We start from the raw sequence: 21,429 nt of genomic DNA, 5'->3' as shown, positions 1-21,429 counted from the left end.
TATGGCGGCGGCGGCGGCGAGTCCGGACTAGGCCCGAAGCGCGCGAACCGCTCTCCACCGCAGGCCCCGCCCCCCGCCCCGCCACCGGCGTCACACGCACCGCCACTTCCGCCATGCGCAAGCACGCACCTTCCGGCTCAGGTCTCCTCGGCGGCCGAGGTTCGCTGGTGGGGTAGGCAGGAGTTCCCGGAAGTGGTCCAGGGCAGGTTTTCTTCCGGAGTGGGTTGGGAAAAATGGCGGCGGCGGTCCGTGCGTTCCCGGCGGTGGCGCGGGTGAGGCAAGCGGAGATATCAGGGGCTGGAGCTCGGGCCGAGGGGCTAGGGTTCCGGTTTTTTGTCGGCCTTGGAGCCCAAAGGGAGCGTTCAGCTGTGCGGGAGCCCAGGGTAAGGGGAGGACCCAAGGAGAGGCCTGTCCTGCAGATGACATTGAGATCGTGTCCAGCTTTTTGGTGGAACCTGCGCTGTGCTCCGGCTGTCGCAGGTGCCTGAGAACTCGGCCTTGGAGGGCGACCCGCCTCAGTTCTCGCCTGTTCTAAGCACTTTCAAATGCCTTTCCCGGCTTCACAGTCTCATGAGTTCTTCATATTCTTTGTGATGAGGACATTGACCACTGTACACCTCGCTTTCAGAACTCGTTGTTGCAACTCGTCATTTCTTGGGTGTTGGATTTTTGGGTTTTGTCTTAGATGTCTTATTTAGCTCCCTTTTGAGTTCTGATTTGGCCCGTTGGGCTGTATTAGGAGTGCGTTAATACCACGTAGTTGTGAATGTTCCCGTTTTCTTCCTGTTAATGATTTCTGGTGTTTTTTTTTTCCTCCTGAGGTTAGCAAAGATAATCTAGCTGAGTTATTTTCCCCATGAAGTCTTCTTCCGTTGATTGAGATTTGCTTTCAGTGCTTGCGAGGGATGTGTTTTGACTGTGTGGGAATCTGTTAGGTCCTTGTGATCCGCAACACTTGGTTTCCTTCCTTACCGGCCGTTAGAATGTTTCGTCCAAAGTTGCAGTTACTAGGTTGCTGGCGGTGTCCTCCTTCACTTCTGCGTGGGTTTGCTTAGTGTATTTGGATGTTCTGATCTTGGGTAATCTATTTGTAGTTCGACCTTTCTGGCCAATTACCTTTTTTGATCATTATACTTGTTAAATGTCTTTCGTTGTGTCATGTGGCAAATTGGACTCAGAGTCTGTCTGTGTTAAGTGTGGTCATCCGTGTGCTCTCTTGGTGACTTGCCATGGACTGTCACTTCCTATCCATTCAGCCTATGTATGTCCTTAAAATCTGCAGCGATTGTCTCTGTAGACTGTGTGTCTCGATCCCCCCCCCCCCCCCCCCCGTTCAGCCACTCTTGTCTTAAAGATTTATTTATTTTTATTGGAAAGGTAGATTTACAGAGAGAAGGAAAGACAGATCTCCCATCTGCTGGTTTAGTCCGCAAGTGGCTGTAACGGCTAATGCTGAGCTGAGCCAGAGTCAGGAGCCAGGAGCCTCTTCTGGATCTCCTAGCCGGGTCCAGACGTCCAAGCACTTGAGCCCTATTTGGCTGCTTTCCTAGGGACAGTAGCAGGGAGCCAGATTATAAGCGGAGCAGTCAGGACTTGAACCAGCCCCATAGAGATACTGTGGTGGTGTCTTAACGTGCTGAGCCACAACACCAGCCCTATTGTATACAATGTAAAAGTGATTGACACTTTTAACTTGACAGGTAACCCCCACCCTCTCTGATTTATGCTTGCACCAATAGGAACAATCATAAATAAGTTTTTCAAAAGGGAGATCTGAAACTCCTGTCAGGATATAGTCTCTGTAGGTGAGTGCAAGAGCCAGGAAAGGTAGCAGCCCAGACCAGACCAGGGAAAGGTACCCACCGGCATACATTTGGCATAGGTCGGGGTCAGACCAGGCTGAACCAGTTCACATCACCCGCTGGCAAATCCGAGCACCAAAACAGAGTGTGGGTCGGGCCAGGTTCGATCGCAACACATACCAGTACACATTACAGCTGGGACTGGGTGCCTGCTGGGCTGGGCTAGACTGTAACCCTCACCAGCTGGAATTGGGGGTGGGCCGGGCCGGGCTGGGCCAAGCTGCAGCACCCACTGGCAAATGCCGAGGTGAGGCAGGCCTTGCCAGACTGGGCCGCAGCACCCAACCAGCACACGCAAGAACCAGAGGGGGAGGGGACAAAGCCGGCAGGGGGAATGTGGAAGACTCCCCTGCTGGATCGCCACTCCCACTGGAGAGCGTGAGTTGAGATGGGGGCAGACCAGACCAGGCAGGGCTACAACACCTGTGGGCCTCATGTGAGTTAGATCAGGGAAAAGCCAGGCTGGGCTGATTGTCCCTACTGGTATAAGCAAAAATTAGAGTGGGTGAGGGTTGGTTGGGCTTTGCCACTGCAATCAGCTGGTAGAGGCTGGCACTAAGGGCTTATTCTGTCAAGTTAAACTGCAGAACCACCTGGAGAGTGCATGATCTGAGAGTGGGAGTGGCCTAGTAGGGAAATAGTGGGCACCTCCCTCTTGGGCTACCACTCCCACTATAGAGCATGAAAACCAGAACTAGGGCAGGGGTGACTAGACAGAACAGCACCCGGCTGCATGTGTATGGGCTGGATAGTAGGGCTGGTTAGGCTTCAATGCCCATTGACATATATAAGAGCTGAATGGGATGTGGGAGAGACTGAACAAGTCTTGGCGAGCACGGGAACCAGGGTAGGGGGCAGGCCTGGTAGGGGCTGTGAGGGTTATGGGGAGTCACCCCAACTAGGCTGCATTTCCCACTGGTTTGCATGAGGGCCGAGTGTGAAGTGGGCAGGATCGGGCTGGACTGTAACACCCATTGGTTCATGTGGAAGACAGGGCTGGAAACAGACTGACCCAACAATTGCAACCAGCAGCATATGCATAAGCTGATTGGGACTACAGACTGTGCCAGTACTGGCAAGCACACACAAGAATCAGGTCTGGGGATCACCTCAGATGAATTTTCTGTAGGGATCTCTCCAACTGAACTGCTGATCTCAGAACCCTAACCATGAAGAGACCATGTCACTTAGTGGATTTTGGAGATTTCATCATTCTTGGAATGGCGAGACTGGCAGCAATTCAGAACTGCTGAACTATCAAAATTGCTTGAGCAGAACCCTCGGACCATGCCCCATATCAGGGACCTGGAATGGGTGGGAGGCTGGGTGGGGCTTCTCCCTTTATCTCTCCCCTTTTTCCAGACACAGGGAAAAAAAATAATATTGGTCCCAGCGTGATAGCATAGTGGTTAAAGTCCTCGCCTTGCACGCGTGCCAGGGTCCCATATGGGTGCCATTTCTAATCCTGGCGGCCCCATTTCCCATCCAGCTCCCTGCCTGTGGCCTGGGAAAGCAGTCAAGGACGGCCCGACGCCTTGGGACCCCATACCCATGTGGGAGACCGGAAAGAGCTCCTGACTCCTGGCTTTGGATCGGCGCAATACCGGCCATTGCACTCACTTGGGGAGTGAATCATCCTCCAGGGCAGATCTTCCTCTCTGTCTCTCCTTTCTCTGTATATCTGCCTTCCCAATAAAAATAAACAAATCTTTTAAAAAAATAATATTAATGTGGAAATAATGGTGTTACTTTCCTGTAGCCCTTGATTCTTTGTGCCCTAATCAACCATGTAAAGATTATCAAAATAAAAGAATTTTTTAAAAAAGGGAGATCCAAGTTAATTTTCCAGTATTGATCATGATAGGCTCTCTTATTCTCTTATTTCCATGGAAATTTCTCACCCACTTATGTTACATTAGTGCAGATACTAGGATATCGGTGTATACGTCAGAATGTTCTAGAGGACTTGTTCCGGATGTGATTGCCAGGGCCCAATTCTAGAGATGGGACTAGAGTAGAGATTAGAGAACTCTGAGTTTTCATTGTGTAGTCTATTAGTTTGCTAGTGTTGTTACTATGGTTTGAATGTTTGTCTCCCCAAAGTCTAGTGTTAATAGAAATAGGAGGGCAGAGACTATCGTGACTGGGGATGTTGTCTTTTGGGGCTGACTGCATTGAATTGTTTCACTAGGGTGTGGAGCCCTCAGGATTAAATCCTGGGGTTTTGTGAGAACACACAGGTGTAGATGCACAGTGTATTCCCTGCCGCGGGCCACGTGATGCTCCCCCCATTTCACGGCTCTGCCAGCAAGATGCCATTGGGCCTACATAGTCTTAAACTACGAACCAACAGAAATGTGAGCTGTTATAATTCAGGCTGCCTCGGGTATTTTTGTTACGGTGATGAAAAGGTGACTAGAACTACCACCGTTACAAAATATCACAGTTCAGATAAGTTAAACAACCACAGTTTATTTCCTAACAGTTTTGGAGGATAGAAATCCAAGATCAGGACCTGACGCGATAGCATAGCGGTTAAAGTCCTCACCTTGAACGTCCCGAGATCCCATATGGGCACTGGTTCTAGTCCTGGCGGCTCCACTTCCCATCCGGCTCCCTGCTTGTGGCCTGGGAAAGCAGTCGAGGACGGCCAAAGCTTTGGGACCCTGCACCTACGTGGGAGACCCAGAAGAAGCTCCTGGCTTCAGATTGACGCAGTTCCAGCTGTTGCAGCCACTTGGGGAGTGAACCATTGGATGGAAGATCTTCCTCTCTGTCTCTCCTCCTTTCTGTATATCTGCATTTCCAATAATAATAATAAATACATCTTAAGAAAAAAAAAGAGAAATCCAAGATCAGAGTGTGAGCAGGTTCAGCTGCTCTGGAGACGGCTGTGCTTGGCTCCTCATCACAGAATGCATGCACGCGCTGTTTCCTTGGCTTGATCAAAGCTTTCCTGGAAACCTAGAGGCTTTTTAAATTCAATTCTTCACTTCCAAAGTTTTAAAAAACTGCTTTGTATCTCCTGATTGATGCTATCATTTTGTTCAGCATTCACTTTCTTGAGGTTATTGGGCATCTTTGTGTTGGTTATTTTGAATTCTTTTTTTTTTTAGAAGATTTATTTATTATTATTGGAAAGCCGGATATACAGAGAGAAGGAGAGACAGAGAGGAAGATCTTCCGTCCGATGATTCACTCCCCAAGTGAGCCGCAACGGCCGGTGCTGTGCTGATCCGAAGCTGGGAACCTGGAACCTCCTCCAGGTCTCCCACGTGGGTGCAGGGTCCCAAAGCTTTGGGCCGTCCCTCAACCGCTTTCCCAGGCCACAAGCGGGGAGCTGGATGGGAAGTGGAGCCGCCAGGACTATAATCGGTGCCCATATGGGATCCCGGGGCTTTCAAGGCGAGGACTTTAGCTGCTAGGCCATGCCGCCAGGCCCTATTTTGAATTCTTGTTGGTAATTCATGGACCTCATTCTTTAGTCCTCTGTCTGGGCCGTGTTGCCTTGCTTCTTTGTGTACCTTCCATCTTTGTGTGGGGATCAGCACATTGGAAAAATCCAACTGTCCCAGCTTTCACTATACAGCCTGATGAGGAATTCTGAGAACCTCTCAGCTCCTTTCTGTAGATGCATTTTTTTTTTCTGGATTTATGAGTTTATGGAGATTTTTTCATGATCTCTTGCTCCCTCTAGTGCTTGTTTGTGGTACTGTAGTTTGTTTAAAGCTGTTGCTAGTCATCTCCCTGCCCAGGAGTCCCCAGCCTTGTAATGTATACCAGGTTGTGTCAGTGCCAACCTGTTTGGTAGCTCCTACACCCAAAATCTGAACACTGGGTGTATGTCTTGGACATTCATTTCCCTCCCCACCTAGAAGCCAGGAGCTGGGAGTTTCCTCCTGGTCAGGCCTACTGTGTTGGGGAAGGGACCATTGCAGACAATTGCCCCAGATTGTCCTGCTGGTGTCGGCAGCTGGTTCTGCCGAACAGTGTTTGCATCTTACAGAGGGACTTGGTCTGCCTTGTTGAGTCAGTGTCTTGGGGGAAGGAGGATGTGGGGCTTCCTGTTTGTCTTTTTGCCAGTGTCACCATCTTCATGTTGTATCTCGAGAACTAAGCCTTTTAGTAGATTGGGAACCTTTGGGAGTTTGGGGGCCGCACTACCTGTATCCTCAGGGTCTCAGTGCACACTATACTGTGTTGTAAGAGACTGTGAAACAAGAAGATAGTTTTGTTGGGCTGTTTTTTGAAAAGGCGTTATTTAACAACCTGTGTTTGGGTCAGTGTTGTGGGTGCAATAGATTAAGCTGCTACCCGTGACGCAGGTCTGTCCTGTGATCTTTTAGGCCTGGCTATCCCGCTTCCGATCCAGTTCCTGCTAATTCCCCCGGGAAGTGCAGAGGGAGAGCCTGGCTTCAGTCTGGTCCAGTCCTGGGCCATTTGGGGAATGAACCAGTGGATGGAAGAAATCTCCCTTCCCTTCTCAGTGACTCTCTCTCTCTGCTTTGCAAAGAAAGAAAAAGTACTTTTTTTTTTTTTTTAAAAGAATGTACAGTTAATATTTTAGGATTGAGTACTCTTTGGACAACTATTTCAACTATTTAGCCTTCCTGTGCGGGCGGAGGGGGGTGCTGCGAAGTGGAGACAATGTCAGCATTAACAGTTTTTCTCTCTCTCTTTTTTAAGATTTATTTCATTTACTTGAAAAAGTGTCCTTCTCTCCACTGGTTCACTCTCAAATAACTGCACCAACCAGGACTGGGCTGAAGCCAGGAGCCTGGTAGTCCAGGGAGCTCTCCCACGTGGGTAGCAAAGGCCCAAACGCTCAGGCCAGCTGCTACTTTCCGGTGCCTTAGCAGGGAGCTGAACTGGAAGCAGAGCAGGTGGCACTTGAGCTGACACTCTGATATGGGACGCTAGTGTTACAGATGGCAGCTTAATACACTGTGCCCTAATGCTGACCCCAACCATTGACTTTTTTTTTAATTGAAGATTTTTTTTTTCTTTTTAAAATTGGAATGGCAGATTTATGGAGAGAAAGAGAGAGAGAAACAGAAGAAGATCTTCCATATGCTGGTTCAGTCCCCACGTAGCTGCAGTGGCCAGAGCTGAGTTGATCTGAAGCCAGGAGCCGGAGCTTCTTCCAGGTCTCCCACGCGGGTGTAGTGTACCAAGGCCTTGGACCATTCTCTGCTGCTTTCCCAGGCCACAAGCAGGGAGCTGGATGGGAAGTGGAGCAACTAGGACATGAACTGGCATGCCCCTGTGGGATCCTGGTGCTTGCAGGGCGAGGATTTAGCCGGGTCCCACCACTGCCTTGTTAGCAACCGCTGAGCACTGAGTGGATGACAGCAGTGGTATCTGTCGTCGACATAGGTATTTGCACTTTGTTGTTTCAGATGCTTGTGCTGTCAAGGCACAGCCTGTTGTCTCCTTTGCTCAGCGTGACGTCATCCAGACGCCTCTACAGAGGAGACAGCCCAACAGATTCCCAAAAAGACATGATTGAAATACCTTTGCCTCCATGGCAGGAGAGAACCGACGAGTCCATAGAGACCAAAAGGGCCCGGCTGCTGTATGAGAGCAGGAAGAGGGGAATGCTGGAGAACTGCATCCTCCTTAGGTAAGCAGAGAGGAGGCTGGGAGTCACTTCTCTGACCAGGCAGCCTTTTCAGCCTCTCCCCTTCTTGTTTTTAGTCTGTTTGCCAAAGAGCACCTGCACCAAATGACGGAGAAGCAGCTGAACCTGTATGACCGCCTGATCAATGAGCCCAGTAACGACTGGGATATCTACTACTGGGCCACAGGTACTGGGCATAATCAGGGTTATGTGAAACAAGGGTGACTTGGGCTGATTTGAGCCAAGAGTTTTATTCTAAGCCATTTTTAAAATAGATTTATTTTTATTTTTATTGGAAAGTCAGATATACAGAGAGGAGGAGAGATAGAAAGGAAGATCTTCTATCCGATGATTCACTGCCCAAGTGGCCACAGTGGCCAGAGCTGAGCTGATCCAAAGGCAGGAGCCAGGAGCTTCTTCTGGGTCTCCCATTTAGTGCAGGGTCCCAGGGCTTTAAGCCATCATCAGCTGCTTTCCCAGGCCACAAGCAGGGAGTTGGACGGGAAATGGAGCAGCTGGGACACAAACCAGTGCTGATATAGAATCCCAACGGTTGCAAGGCAGGGATTTAGCCACTAGGCTACTGTGCAGGTTGCCAAACCTCACAATCTAAAATATTCCCTGTGTGATCTTTTACTCAATAGATTTGCCCTTGATTTAGCAAAGTCCATGCTATCATTTCTAGGAAAACTTCATTTTTATATGGGTTGAATAATATTCCACATGTGAGCATATTACAGTTTGTTTATCTGTTGCCCAGTTGAGAGATTGAGGGGCATTTCTAGCTTTAGGTGATTATGACTAAAGCTGCTATATGTATGTTGTGAGCATAGCTTTTTGTGTTTCTTGGGTAAATACCAGAAAAGATAACCAGGCCATGTGGTAAGTGTATAGTCCACTTCATAGCAAACATTTCCTTTAGTGGTCCCAATAGCCCATATTTTAGCCATGTTTGACCTTACGGTCTCAGCTCTGCCTTAGAACATGAAAGCAGAATAGATTGTAGCAAACAAGTGAGTGTGTCTATGTTCTAACAACAAAAAGTTTGTAGATTTATTTTTTTTAATAATCATTTTATTTTTGTTGATGTTCACGTTATGATGAGATGTGTGCCCATGTGGACCTCCAGATGGGGTGCGGAGGGTCGAGGCGTGGGGGGAGGTGAATGAGACAACTGCCTCCAGTCTCCTTTTTTCTTCCTGTATCTGGGAAAGCGGAGACAGAAGGGGAGAGGGCCACTCCCAGCAGCCCCAGCACATCACACCCAGGAAGGGGAACGGCCAGCCAATGTCATCCCAGGGTCCCCAATGGGAAGCATGTTCTGAGGACACTGCTTAAGTGGTCTGAGATGCTGTTGATTTCCTGGCTTCAAGGTTGAGAAAATCCTTCAAGGCCTATTTCACCGACACAGTCCACCTTAGAGTCTCATTTTGCCCAGATACTTGCTGTCAAAGCTTGGCCAGGAGAGTTGTCCAGTTTATTCTGCCCTCCGTGGTACCAGAGTTCCTCTGCAGGCCTCAGTGAACTGGTTGTCAGGTCCTTCATGAACATCTGACCATACCATTCACTGCACAGGCCTTAGCAACCAAGTGGATACTGCAGCCTAGCCTACCCCTGTGTACTGCACACTTGGCCCTCAGGCACAGCAGCAGGAATTGCAGCCTAGTTGGAGAAACCCCAGTAACCCCCACCAGGCCTGCTGCACCCCGCTTCCTGCACATGCCAGTGTGTGCAGCAGATTGTTCCAGTCTGTGCCACATCCCATTTGGCTCTTGTACTTGTCAATAGGTGTTAAAACCAAGCTCATCCCAACCGATCCCACTGTCCAACCCACATTCATACTGGCATGTGTCACCGACTGTCCAGCCAGGCCTGCCCCCAGCCCTAATTCTCATGCTCACCAGTGGAAGCTGCAGCCCATCATAGAGGTGCCCACAATTTCCCTACTAGGCCCCTTTCCTAGCCCTGGATCATGTACTTTCCAAATTGTTCAGTAGTATAGCCTGACAGGACTTGTCCCCAGTCCCAGCACATGCTAGCCAATGCTGTGGCAACAAGCCTGCACCAGTGGATATGGTCGCTTACCTCAGTCTGGCTCTCCCTGAACCCAGCTCACATGCAGGCTAACAAGCTTTGTAGTCCTGCCCAGCCTGTTCTGCCCCCAGTCCTAGCTGTCACACTCACCAGCAGGACCGGTGGTCCAACAGGGGAACCTCCACAGCTCCCCTGCTGGGCTTGCTCCCCATCCTGGGTCTGGTGTATGTAGGTGGGAGCTGTAACCCAGACTGCCATGGCTTCCCTTAGCTTGGCATTCACTAGTGGGTGCTGCAGCTTGGCTTGGCCTGGCCTGCCCCCAGTTTCAGCTCCTGCTGGTGGGTTCTGCAAACTAGCCAAGCCCATCTGGCCCTATTGTGAACTGGCTGGCATTGTGGCCTAATCTGGCATGTCTTGGACCCTGTCCTGGTTCTCACATCTGCTAGTGGTCCAGACTGGGCTGCTCCTAGCCTTGATTCTTGCGCTCACCTGCAGGGACTGCATCCTGACAGGAATTCCTCAAGTTCCTCTATCAGGTCATCTCCCAGTGGCAGATCTCACGTACATCGGTCTAACTTGGCCCACCTCCTGTCCTGGCAGGTACAGCAGCCTTGCACGACCAGCCCACACCCATTCTGGCTCTTGTTGGATGCTACAGTCCAGCCATACCTGGTCCACCCCCAGACCCAGCTCTTGCATGGTTCAATAGGTGCAGAAACCTGGCCTAGCCTGTGTTAAACCTAATCCCACTCTTGCTCTTGCAAGCACCAGTTGTTGCTTGGAGCCTAGTCCCAACTGACAATCCCCATACTCCATCCACACCCATGTCAAGGGATATTGTAGCCATGTCCATCCCAGTTCACCACCCCCATTCCAGCTCTCACTCACCAGTGAGAACCACAGCCCAGCAAGTGTGGGACCTTAGCTCCCCAACCAGGCTTTCTCCCAACCACAGGTCTTGTGCATGCCGGTGGTTGCTCCCACCCAGCCTGGCATAGCCCATCACCCATCTTGGGCTTTGCTATCAGATGCTGCAGCCTGACTTGGTCTGCCCCTCTTCTCCACACCCCTGGCTCAGCTCATGCTGGTAGGTGTACTGTAGCCTGGCCCTGCCCAGCTTGCCCCCATCCCTGGCTTACATACAGACTGGTAGGTGTGATAGCCTAGCCTTGCATGGCCCACACCCCATCCTGGCTCCTGCACATGCCAGTGTGCTATGGTTTTGCCTGGTGTTGCCCCCACCCTTCCCGAGCCAACCCACACACCTGCTGACAAGTGAAGCAATCCTGCCCTGCCTAACACCCAGCGCTGACTCACATGCTCACCAATAAGAGTGATGGCCTACCAGGGGAATTTCCCAAGTTCCCAAGTTCCCCCACCAAGCCTACTTTCAGACCCAGATCTCATGCATGCCAGTGAATGCTAGGCCCTTAGCTGTCACACTCTGCCCCTCCCCCCAGTGTTGGCTTTTGTGTGTTCTGGTAGATGTTGTGGCCTAACCCGCCACACACCCAATTCTTGGGTGTGCGGACAGGTGCTACAGCCTGGACCAGATGGCCTGTTCCCAACCCCAGCACCCATGAGTGTTGATGAGTTTTATCTTTTATTTCTATTATTGGTAATCTATGGTCATTTTTTATATTTTTGATCAGTCTGACTAGAAATTTATTAATTTTATTCATATTTTCAAAGAACTAGCTCTTAATTTCACTGATTTTCTCTGTTTTTCTGCTTTTTGGTATTACTGATATTTTTTTTCCTTCGATTCAAGTGACTTTTTAAAAAATGTTATTTGGCTATTTATTTGAAAGGCAGAGTTACAAAAAGAGAAATGAAGGGTCAGAGCAAAAAGGAGAAAGCTTTTCTTACTGGCTCACACCTCAAATGACCACAGCAGCCAGGGCTGGGCCACAGCCAGGAGCCTGGAGCTCCACCCAGATCTCTCACGTGGATGAGGGGCCTGGTAGCTTGGGCTGGGCTGGGCTGGGTCAGGCCGGGCCACAGCCAGGAGCCTGGGGCTCCATCCTCGTCTCCCATGTGGGTGAACAGGGCCTATTGGCTCAGGCTGGGCCAGGCCAGAACCGGGAGCCTGGCGTTCCACCCAGGTCTCCCACGTGAATGAGGGGCCTGGTAGCTTGGGCTGGGTTGGGCCAGAACCAGAAGCCTAGGACTCCATCCTGGTCTCCCATGTGGATAGTGGGGCCTGGTAGCTTGGGCTGGGCCGGGCTGGGCCACAGCCAGGAGCCTGGGGCTCCATCCTCGTCTCCCATGTGGGTGAACAGGGCCTATTGGCTCAGGCTGGGCCAGGCCACAACCAGGAGCCTGGGACTCCATCCTCATTTCCCATGTGGATGAGGACGGCCTATTGGCTCAGGCTGGGCCGGGCCAGAACCGGAAGCCTGGAGCTCCACCCAGGTCTCCCATGTGGGTGAGAGGGGCCTGTGCACCTTCACCATCCTCTGCTATTTCCCCTGACTCATCAGCAGGGACCTGAATTGAAAGTGAAGCAGTTGGGACTCCAACTGGTGTCTACTGGGATGCCAGCATCACAGGTGGAGGCCAAACTTACTGAGCCACAGTGCCAGCCCCTGAATAACTTCCTTTAAAAAAAAAAGAACACATTTTTTAAAAATTTATTTATTTTTTTGGGAAAGACAAATATACAAAAAGGAGGAGAGACAGAGAAGAAGATCTCCCGTCCAGTGATTCACTCCCAAAGTGACCGCAACGGTGCCTTTATGGGATCCCAGCGTGTGTAAGGCGAGGACTTTAGCTGCTAGGCTACCACACCAGGCCCACATAACTTCCTTTTTAACCCATGAGTTATTCAGTTTCAAACATTTGAAGTTTCACAATTTTTTGAAGTTTGTTTCATGACTTGAAAACACAGTTATCTTGATAAATGTTCCAGGTGCGTCTGATTATGACGTCTTGTCTTTACATATTGTGTAAATCTCAACCAGGTCAGTTGGTTGATACTGTTCTGCATGTCTTTTATGTTCTAATTTTCTGAGTATTTGTCAATTAGTTACTGTATAATTGTAGATTCATCAGTTACACTTTTCTGTCCATTTTTGCTTTTTCTATTTTGAAGCTCTGATATGTGATAATGCATTTAGGATTATTTTTCCTTAGTGAATTGATTACTCAGTCATTGTACTTTGTGTGTCTTTATTACGATACTATGCGTTGTGAACTGGTGTGGTGTGGCAGGAGGAGGGCGCTCAGCTAGTCTTTGGTGTTTGCACTGCATGTATTTCCCTCTCTGTATTGGTTTCCTAATGCCATGTAGGAAACACTGCAAGCTTACTTTTGTTAGCTTTATGCTCAGAAGCCAGGCCCAAGATCTGTGAGCCTGAAATCAGCGTATCTGACGTTTGGCATTCCTGTCTGGAGGCTGAGGAAGAACACTTCACACACGTTTGGGTTGTCAGAATTCATTTTCTTGCAGTTTTAGAGCTGAGATCCAGTTGTCTTGTTCACGGTCCCATCTTTTTCTGTTCCTGGAGATCCTTGTCTCTTGGCCTCTTGCAGCTCAGCCATCTCATAGGATTCCCTCTCTTGATTCGGAGCCCTCTGGCTCTCCTGCCACCGGCTAAGAAAGCTCTGCTTTTCAGTAGTGCCTGTGCTCAAGCAATACCTGCCTGGCCAGGATCTGTGACTGAGAGTCTACCGCAGCGTGTAGCAGCCTGATCACAGCAGCGGTGTCATCACAGGCACAGTGACCCCACAGTGCAGGGCTGCGCCCCTGTGGAGCAGGGCCTTGGGGGCCACCATGGAAGTGGTCACAGTGACCCCACAGTGCAGGGCTGTGCCGCTGTGGAGCAGGGCCTTGGGGGCCAGCCTGGAAGTGGTCACAGTGATCCCACGGTGCAGGGCTGCGCCCCTGTGGAGCAGGGCCTTGGGGGCCACCATGGAAGTGGTCACAGTGACCCCACGGTACAGGGCTGTGCCACTGTGGAGCAGGGCCTTGGGGGCCACCATGGAAGTGGTCACAGTGACCCCACGGTACAGGGCTATGCCGCTGGGGAGCAGGGCCTTGGAGGCCAACCTGGAAGTGGTCACAGTGACCCCACGGTGCAGGGCTGCGCCCCTGTGGAGCAGGGCCTTGGGGGCCAGCCTGGAAGTGATCACAGTGACCCCACGGTGCAGGGCTGCGCCCCTGGGGAGCAGGGCCTTGGGGGCCAGCCTGGAAGTGGTCACAGTGACCCCACAGTGCAGGGCTGTGCCCCTGGGGAGCAGGGCCTTGGAGGCCAGCCTGGAAGTGATCACAGTGACCCCACGGTGCAGGGCTGTGCCGCTGGGGAGGAGGGCCTTGGAGGCCAGCCTGGAAGTGGTCACAGTGACCCCACAGTACAGGGCTGTGCCGCTGGGGAGGAGGGCCTTGGAGGCCAGCCTGGAAGTGGTCACAGTGACCCCACAGTACAGGGCTGCGCCCCTGGGGAGGAGGGCCTTGGGGGCCAGCCTGGAAATGGTCCTAACAAACCATTCTGTTACTTCCAATTTCCGTTTATCTTTGTACTTGAATTGAATTTCTTGTATACTACGTATGCAGTCTTTTCAACCAATCTGAATTGTTTTTATAAAAGTTATGATTGTATAATTTTTTAATGATTGCAGAATGAGCCTGCATCTTTAATTGATTGTAGTCCACCTTCAGGAAATATTACACAGCTTCATGTATATAACATAAAACCTTACACTAGTGTACTCCAGTGTGCCCGTGCCATGCTTTGCCCTCAGTGGTGCTATCAGTGTATTTTTACTGCTTTTCTTTGGTCAGCCAGTTATCTTCAGAGTGATTGGAAATAAAAGAAATACAAAAATATTTGGTATTTGCCTTTGTTTAACCACTTCTTGAGATTGTCATTTCGTACTCTGTCTGGTGCCATGTTTCCTGTGTCTTAGAGGCTTGCTTTAGTAGTTCTTATAGTGCAGACAAGCTGCTGGGATTCTCTCGGCTTTGGTTTCTTATTTTGAGATTTTCACAGAATGTGGGGTTCCATGTTCACAGTCTCTTTCTTTTAGCAATTTAACTGGGCACACTGTGCTGCTGGTCGTTGGTGTGCAGAGTGGAGTCCGTCTGGCCTGGAGTAGAGCCGGGTCTGGAGTGGCTGGTGCTGCTCTGGTTGCCTGCTGCACATTGCCGGCTCCAGCTCCCCTGGTAGTCCATGTGCTGTTTTCTGGTGTGCCGAGCTGTTGAGCAGTGTGCTACATCTCCATCCCTTTATGAGTGTCTTTTCTTTCTAAGTATGTTTGGTATTTTGTCCTTGGTTTCTCGTTGTCTGGATTTGATGTAATTTGTGCAGATAGTGATCCTGCCATGTGTCTACTGAGCGTGCTGTGTCTAATAAATCTTTCATTGTTGTTGGGGAAAATTCCAGCCATTCTATCTTCAGATGTTTCTTTTGCCTCATTCTCTCTTTTCCTTCTGGCATTCCAATTACATTTAGGTTAGAGCATTTGGTATTGTCCTGTAACTTCTGTATTCTCTGCTTTGTATTTTTAAAATCTATTTTTTTATTTGAAAGGCAGAATTTCAGAGAGGGAGAAATACATTTTCCATCTGCTAGTTCATTCCCCAAATGGCCACAATGGCTGAGCAGGGCCAGATGGAAGCCAAGAGCCAGAAGTTTCTTCTGGCTCTCTCACAGGGGTGCAAGGGCCCAAGCACTCGGGCTGTCCTCTGCTTTCCCAGGTGCAGCAGCGGGGAGCTAGGTAGGAGTGGAGCCTCAGGACTTGAACCGGCAGCCGTTTGAGGTGCCGGCGCAGCTGTCAGTAGTTTTACTCACTGTCACAGCAGCAGCTCCTCTGCTTTGGTTTTCTATTCGTTTGTTTTTGTTGTCAGTTTGTGTGATTTATTGACTAGTAGCAACTGACCTGCTTTCTAATTCTTTCCTTTGATTATGTCAACTCTCATGATGAATCTGTTAAAGTCGTTCCACTGTAGTCCTAGATTTCCCAGTGACTTTTACAGTTTTCGGCTCCCTTCTGGAGTTTCTTATCTGCTCATGCATGTTGTGTGTGTCTTCTACAAGTCTTTAATATTAGCTCTACTTGTTGCAGATTCTCTGATATGTTGAGATACGTAGGCCATCCCTGAGTCTGTTCATTGCTTTGCCCCGACTCTGGTTTTTTTCCCCATCCTCTTCTGTTGTGTATATATTCATAATTTTTCTTTTTTTTTTTGAAATATTTATTTATTTTTATTACAAAGTCAGATATACAGAGAGGAGGAGAGACAGAGAGGAAGATCTTCCGTCCGATGAAACACTCCCCAAGTGAGCTGCAACTGCCGGTGTACGCCGATCAGAAGCCCGGAACCTGGAACCTCTTCCAGGTCTCCCACGCAGGTGCAGGAACCCAAAGCACTGGGCCGTCCTCGACTGCTTTGCCAGGCCACAGGCAGGAAGCTGGATGGGAAGTGGAGCTGCCGGGATTAGAACCGGCGCCCATATGGGATCCCGGGGCGTTCAAGGTGAGGACTTTAGCTGCTAGGCCACGCCGCCGGGCCCTATATTCATAATTTTTCATTCATGTAAGACAAAAAGACTGTCTTACAGTGTTATTCCCAGAACTGAGTGTACTACTTCCACATGGCTCCTAGTTTGGGGGATCAAGTTGGTCAAATTAGGGCCCAGCTTGGTGACCCAGTGGCTAAAAACTCGCCCTACACACACTGGGATCCCACATGGATGCTGGTTTGTGTCCTCACTGTTCTGCTTCCCATCCAGCTTCCTGCTTGTGGCGTGGGAAAGCAGTGGAAGATGGCCCAAAGCCTTGGGTCCCTGCACCCACATGGGAGACCTGGAAGAAGCTCCTGGTTTCGGATCAGCTCAGCTCCGGCTGTTGCGGCCACTTGGGGAATGAACCAACTGACAGAAGATCTTTCCTCTCTCTATAAATCTGCCTTTTCAAAAAAAATAAGTAAATCTTTTTTACAGTTGGTCAGGTTAGCAATAAAACCAGGTTCAATTTCTGTTTTTTATTTGAAAGGTAAAGAGATAGACAATGAAATCTCTCAGTCTGCTGGTTGGCTTCCCAAATGCCCGCAGCAGTTGAGGCTGCACCATCTTATACTGGGAGTTGGGAACTCAGTCTTTGTCCCTCGTGAGTGGCAGGAACCTGAATGCTGGAGCTGGAGCTGAAGGTATCCATCTGTTGCCTGCCGGAGTTCACTTCATAAGGAGACTGGAATGGAGCAGACCCGGCACTGAAACCCAGGCTGTCCAGTAAGGGGTGCAGATGTGTCTAGCAGCAGTCGACTCCAGTGCCGCATACTCAGCCCCAGTTTGGGTTTTGCTTTGACCTTGGCTACCTTGAGCACATCATTAGCCTTTGGTTTTGCTGTGTGCTGGGTGGAGGCGTCTGGAGATGGTTGCTCAGTGTTCCTGTCCGCCCTCGGCGTTCAGCCTTCTGTGCCTGCCTGTGCCGTGCCCTAGCCCGCCCAGCAGGAGATCCTGCTGCCTGCCACGTGCTGCCTCAGCTTTGTGCAGCCATGGGCCCTGAGCCTTGTGGCTGCTGTGGGCGTGCAGGGACCCTTCCCCTCCCCTAGGGAGGAGTCTGTTTTCCTTGTGTCCTTCCATCAGCCCACAGGGTTGCCCACCTGTGCACATGCTAGGCTCTGTGTGATTTTGTTTTTCAGTGGATTTTTTTCCGTTGTGTTTTGTTTTGTTCTGTTTTTGGCCTCGTGGGCCGCTCCCCTGCTCCTGGGGGCGGCCTCTAGCATGTGTTCTGCGCCCGGCTTTGTTGAGTACACGCAGAGGAGGAGCCCGAGGGTGGGTGTCAGCTGTGCTTGTGCCTGTGGCTCCCAGGGGCTTATGCTCACACTAACTCCCATTTGGCTTTTCTAGTCATTCCAAACTGAGTTTTTCTTACCAGTTGTGTTGTTTGGTGTCTCTTGCTTCTGTGGCCGTCGCAGAGGTGAGTGTGCGTGTCCAGCATCTCCTCTTGTTCCTTGCTCATCCCTGGAACTGAGGCTGGTCCTGTGACGTCAGCCCTTGGACAACTCCAAGCGAAGTTGTGTCTAGTTCTCCGGGTTTGTGTGTTGCTCAGGTGACTGCCGTCTTTCCAGCCTCCTGTGTCCCGGAGGGACTCAGTCTGTCTGACTTTATTTTGATGATCACAAAAAGCCGGAATGCTCATGGGATGCCTGGTCCCATGCCAAGGGGCAATCGGACTCAGCTTTAAGGAATTCTCTCTCCTAGCGTTGTCCAGAAAACTGTGTAGAAACTGAAATTAAAAGGTACAAAAAAAAAAGTTTGAATCCATGCATACTAGGGGTCTTCCAAAAGTTCATGGAAATGCATAGTGTAGAAAAAGTTATGCATAGATTTCAAAATTAATTTGCACCGAAATAAACTCACCTCTTTTTTTGAAAAGCAGTTATACAGAGACAAGGAGATACAGAGAAGAGTATCTTCTATCCGCTGGTTTATTCCCTAAGTGGTCGCAACAGCTAGAGCTGAAGCCAGGAGCCAGGAGATTTTGCTGGGTCTCCCACATGGGTGCAGGGTCCCAACGCTTTGGGCCGTCCTCTGCTGCTTTCCCAGACACAAGCAGGGAGCTGGAAGGGAAGTAGAGCAGCTAGGACACGAACTGGCACCCAAGGTGAGAACTTGAACCACTAGGCCACCACACCGGGCCCAAAATAAACTTACCTTTGAAAACATTTGTTTGTTTGAAAGATAGAGACCTCCTATCTGCTATTTATTTATTTGAAAGGGAAAGGCAAGACACAGTGAGCCTCCATCCACTAACTCACTTCCCAGTTGGCTGCAACGGCCTAGTCAGCCAGGCAAAAGCCAAGAACCAGGAACTCCATCCTGTCTCCATGTGAGAGGCAGGGTCCGAGGGCTTGAACCGTCCTCTGCTGCCTTCCCAGGCACCTTAGCAGGGAGCCGGATGGGAAGCTGAGTAGCCAGGACATGAACCAGCACTCCAGTATGACAGCATCCTAAGCAGCAACTTAACTGGCTCTGTCACAACACTGCTCCCTGCCCCTCATCAAGTGTCATTTTAACCACTGTGCCAAACATCTAATCCTTAAATTTACCTTTTAAAAATGTACTTGCCTTTGGGCAATTTTTAAAAACAAGATTTATTTATTGGAAAGGCAGAGTTAAAGAGAGAGAGAGAGAGAGCTTCCATCTGCTGGTTCACTCCCCAAATGGCCACATCAGCTGGCTGGGCAGGTCCAGAGCCAGGAGCTGCTTCTGGTTCTCCCATGTAAGTTCAGGGACTCAAGGACTTGGGCCTTTGCTTTCCTAAGCCACTGACAGGAAGCTGGATCAGAAATGGAGTAGCCAGGACACAAACCTGTGCCCATATGGAATGCCAGGACTTGCTAATGAACACTTAGCCTGTTGAGTCACCATACTGCTCCCCCCCTTAGAGTCACAGAATGAGGAGGAGACAGAGAAAGTTCTTCCATCTGCTACTTCACTCCCCAGATGGCAGCAAAGCCAGGAGCTTTGGGTAGGACTCCCACTTGGGGGTTAAGGGCCCAAATACTTGGACCATCTGCCACTGCTTTTCCCAGGCTACTAGCAGACAGCTGGATCAGAAGTGGAGCAGTCAGGACATGAACTAGTGCCTGTATAGAATGCTGGCATTGTAGACAAGGGCTTCACCTGCTGCACTGCAGTGCTGGCCCCTTGGTCAAACGTCTCGGATGGGAGAAGCCGTCTGAGCAGCACACTGCCAGAGTGTCGGCCTGCGGCTGGCCTTCTGGCCTTCTCGTTTCTTTGTTGCCAGTGCCTTGGTTGCTGTCCACTTAAATGTAGTTCTATCACAGTGCCTTGAATACCCTTCCAGAAAACTCCTTTTCACTTAAGTTTGCTGGAGTTACCAATTTCACTTTAAAAAAAAAAAAAGATTTATTTATTTTTATTACAAAGTCAGATATACAGAGAGGAAGATCTTCCGTCCGATGATTCACTCCCCAAGTGACTGCAATGGCTGGTGCTGTGCCGATCTGAAGCCAGGAGCCAGGAACCTTTTCCGGGTCTCCCACGCAAGTGCAGGATCCCAAGGTTTTGGGCCGCCCTCCACTGCTTTTCGAGGCCACAAGCAGGGAGTTGGATGGGAAGTGCGGCTGCCAGGATTATAACTGGCACCCATATGTGATCCTGGCGCTCCACTGGCACCCATATGGGAGGACTTCAGCTGCTAGGCCAAGGTGCCAGGCCCGATTTCTGTCACTTCTAATCAAGGACATCTAAATAATAAAGTGAAAGCTTTTGTCTCAGAAATGTGTAGATTATAAGGGGAAACGTGGTACCTGGAGAACATGAACTGCCCAGTGCAAAGCACAGTGATGGAGGCAGGACGGGGAGAGCCTGCACACTTAAGTCTGGTGGCCACATGGTCATGCGGACAGCAACTTAGCTCTCCTGCCATAATGGGAAAGCCACCATGGCTGACCCTTACTTTACCTGGGAGCAGCTGCTGACATCATGTTTGTCTGTCCCAAGGAAGGGCAGAGACGGTCTGCAGTCTGAGTACCCACCTGTGGTTCTTGGCCAAGGCCAAAGTGTCCGATACCTGAACGTGACTATGGTGTAATGCTTTCTGTCCACTCTTCTCTTGCAGAAGCAAAGCCAGCCCCGAAAATATTTGAAAATGAAGTCATGACACTGCTGAGAGATTTTGCCAAAAACAAAAACAAAGAGCAGAGACTGCGGGCCCCGGATCTGGAGTACCTCTTTGAAAAGCCACGTTGAGCCTGGCGCGTGTGCAGCGGGCACCCAGTGTGGAGATGGTAACTGCTCCCAGTGGTTGCTGGCCTCGGCTGCTGCTTCTGACGCTCGACTCTCCCTCCCTCCCGGGACCTGCATGTAGATGGGTGGTGTGACTTGCTCTGGCCCTTTCTGGTTCAGTTTTGACCTATCTAAATGGTTTGTCCATGTTGTTGCCGCTCAGGCCTGGCTTGAGCTGCTGGTGCCATTAGCAAGTTTGCCAGCAGAGGGCACTGTAGGAAAGCAGCTGTGCTAGTGCATTGCTTCTGCCCCCAGTGTTCCCTGAAAGGGGCCAGAAGCCCCACCTGCTGTAAGAGCAGCCCCCCACCCCGTGCTCCAGGGCTTTGTCAAGGTGAAATCCCCCTCCCTACAACCTGGTGTGGTCTTTTCTGTCCAAGGAAGCTGATCCAATCCCACCTGAGCTGCACTGTTGAAAAACACAGCGGGCGGAATGAGACCATACTGCCTAAGTGTCAACATCTTAGTTGGTAGGTTTTTTTTAACCACGCACTTTGTAAATTGTGAGATAATTGACTATTAAAGAATAAAGATGAAAAGAAATTTATAGTACCTCAGCCCTCGCATTTTATTTTCGTTTCCCCTCTCCTCCTATAACCGTAGTCATTCAGCTCTACAAGGTTGCAATTACAGGTTTTACTTCATGCGGTGTTATAGCAAACTTTTCCCTTCAGTTCTGCAATCTTCACAGTGATTTTAGTCGCCTGAAAAATAACACAGTGGATGTGATGTGTTAGAATAAATCCAGTAGAAATATTTAGTTCTGGGGCCAGGAGAGTTCCGCATTGCTGGTAATGAGCTCTCCAGAGCTCTGCCCTCAACTGCAGCCCCGTCTCAGGTCAGTCCCCCAGGCCTGACTGGGCCCACCTACAGGTGCTGACAGAAGGCTGACTAGGATGGATGAGCCGGTGGTTGATGGTCACGGCAGCTGCCCCTGGAAGTGTGTGCTCCAGCCTCGTTGGGATCCGGGTCCTGCTGCCCCCCGGTGTCTCTGGCTAAGAAGGAAACAGAGCCAGCTTCTATGTCGGTGATGTCATAACAGCGTCACAGCACAGCATGATCGAGTTAGATGTTGGGCCTCATCTGTGGATGAGAAAGTGGGTCCAGGGATAAGAAGCTGTTCAAGATCCAATAGCTTTTGGTCAGAAAACCAAAA

At 50.2% G+C, this 21,429-nt stretch overlaps 1 protein-coding gene across 1 annotated transcript; it reads left to right on the top strand.

Annotated features, from left to right (window-relative positions):
* Positions 1 to 120: 120 nt before the first annotated feature.
* SDHAF2 (succinate dehydrogenase complex assembly factor 2) lies at positions 121 to 20,825 on the top strand. Its single transcript, XM_058662964.1, has 4 exons — positions 121 to 272; positions 7,262 to 7,485; positions 7,560 to 7,669; positions 20,110 to 20,825. The coding sequence occupies exons 1-4, from the start codon at positions 234 to 236 to the stop codon at positions 20,238 to 20,240; spliced, it is 504 nt and encodes a 167-aa protein (XP_058518947.1). The 5' UTR covers positions 121 to 233; the 3' UTR covers positions 20,241 to 20,825.
* Positions 20,826 to 21,429: the final 604 nt, after the last annotated feature.

This window comes from Ochotona princeps, chromosome 4 (genome assembly GCF_030435755.1).
Source record: "Ochotona princeps isolate mOchPri1 chromosome 4, mOchPri1.hap1, whole genome shotgun sequence".
Taxonomy (NCBI): domain Eukaryota; kingdom Metazoa; phylum Chordata; class Mammalia; order Lagomorpha; family Ochotonidae; genus Ochotona; species Ochotona princeps.
This window is presented reverse-complemented; position numbering and strand designations above follow the sequence as displayed.

What these genes read in the sequence shown, in the direction of transcription:
- SDHAF2 (XM_058662964.1), top strand. Translation starts at nt 234, where the DNA reads ATGGCGGCGGCGGTCCGTGCGTTCCCGGCGGTGGCGCGG. An exon ending in CGTTCCCGGCGGTGGCGCGG is followed by an intron (nt 273 to 7,261) that starts GTGAGGCAAGCG and finishes TTGTTGTTTCAG; the next exon opens with ATGCTTGTGCTGTCAAGGCA. An exon ending in TATCTACTACTGGGCCACAG is followed by an intron (nt 7,670 to 20,109) that starts GTACTGGGCATA and finishes CTTCTCTTGCAG; the next exon opens with AAGCAAAGCCAGCCCCGAAA.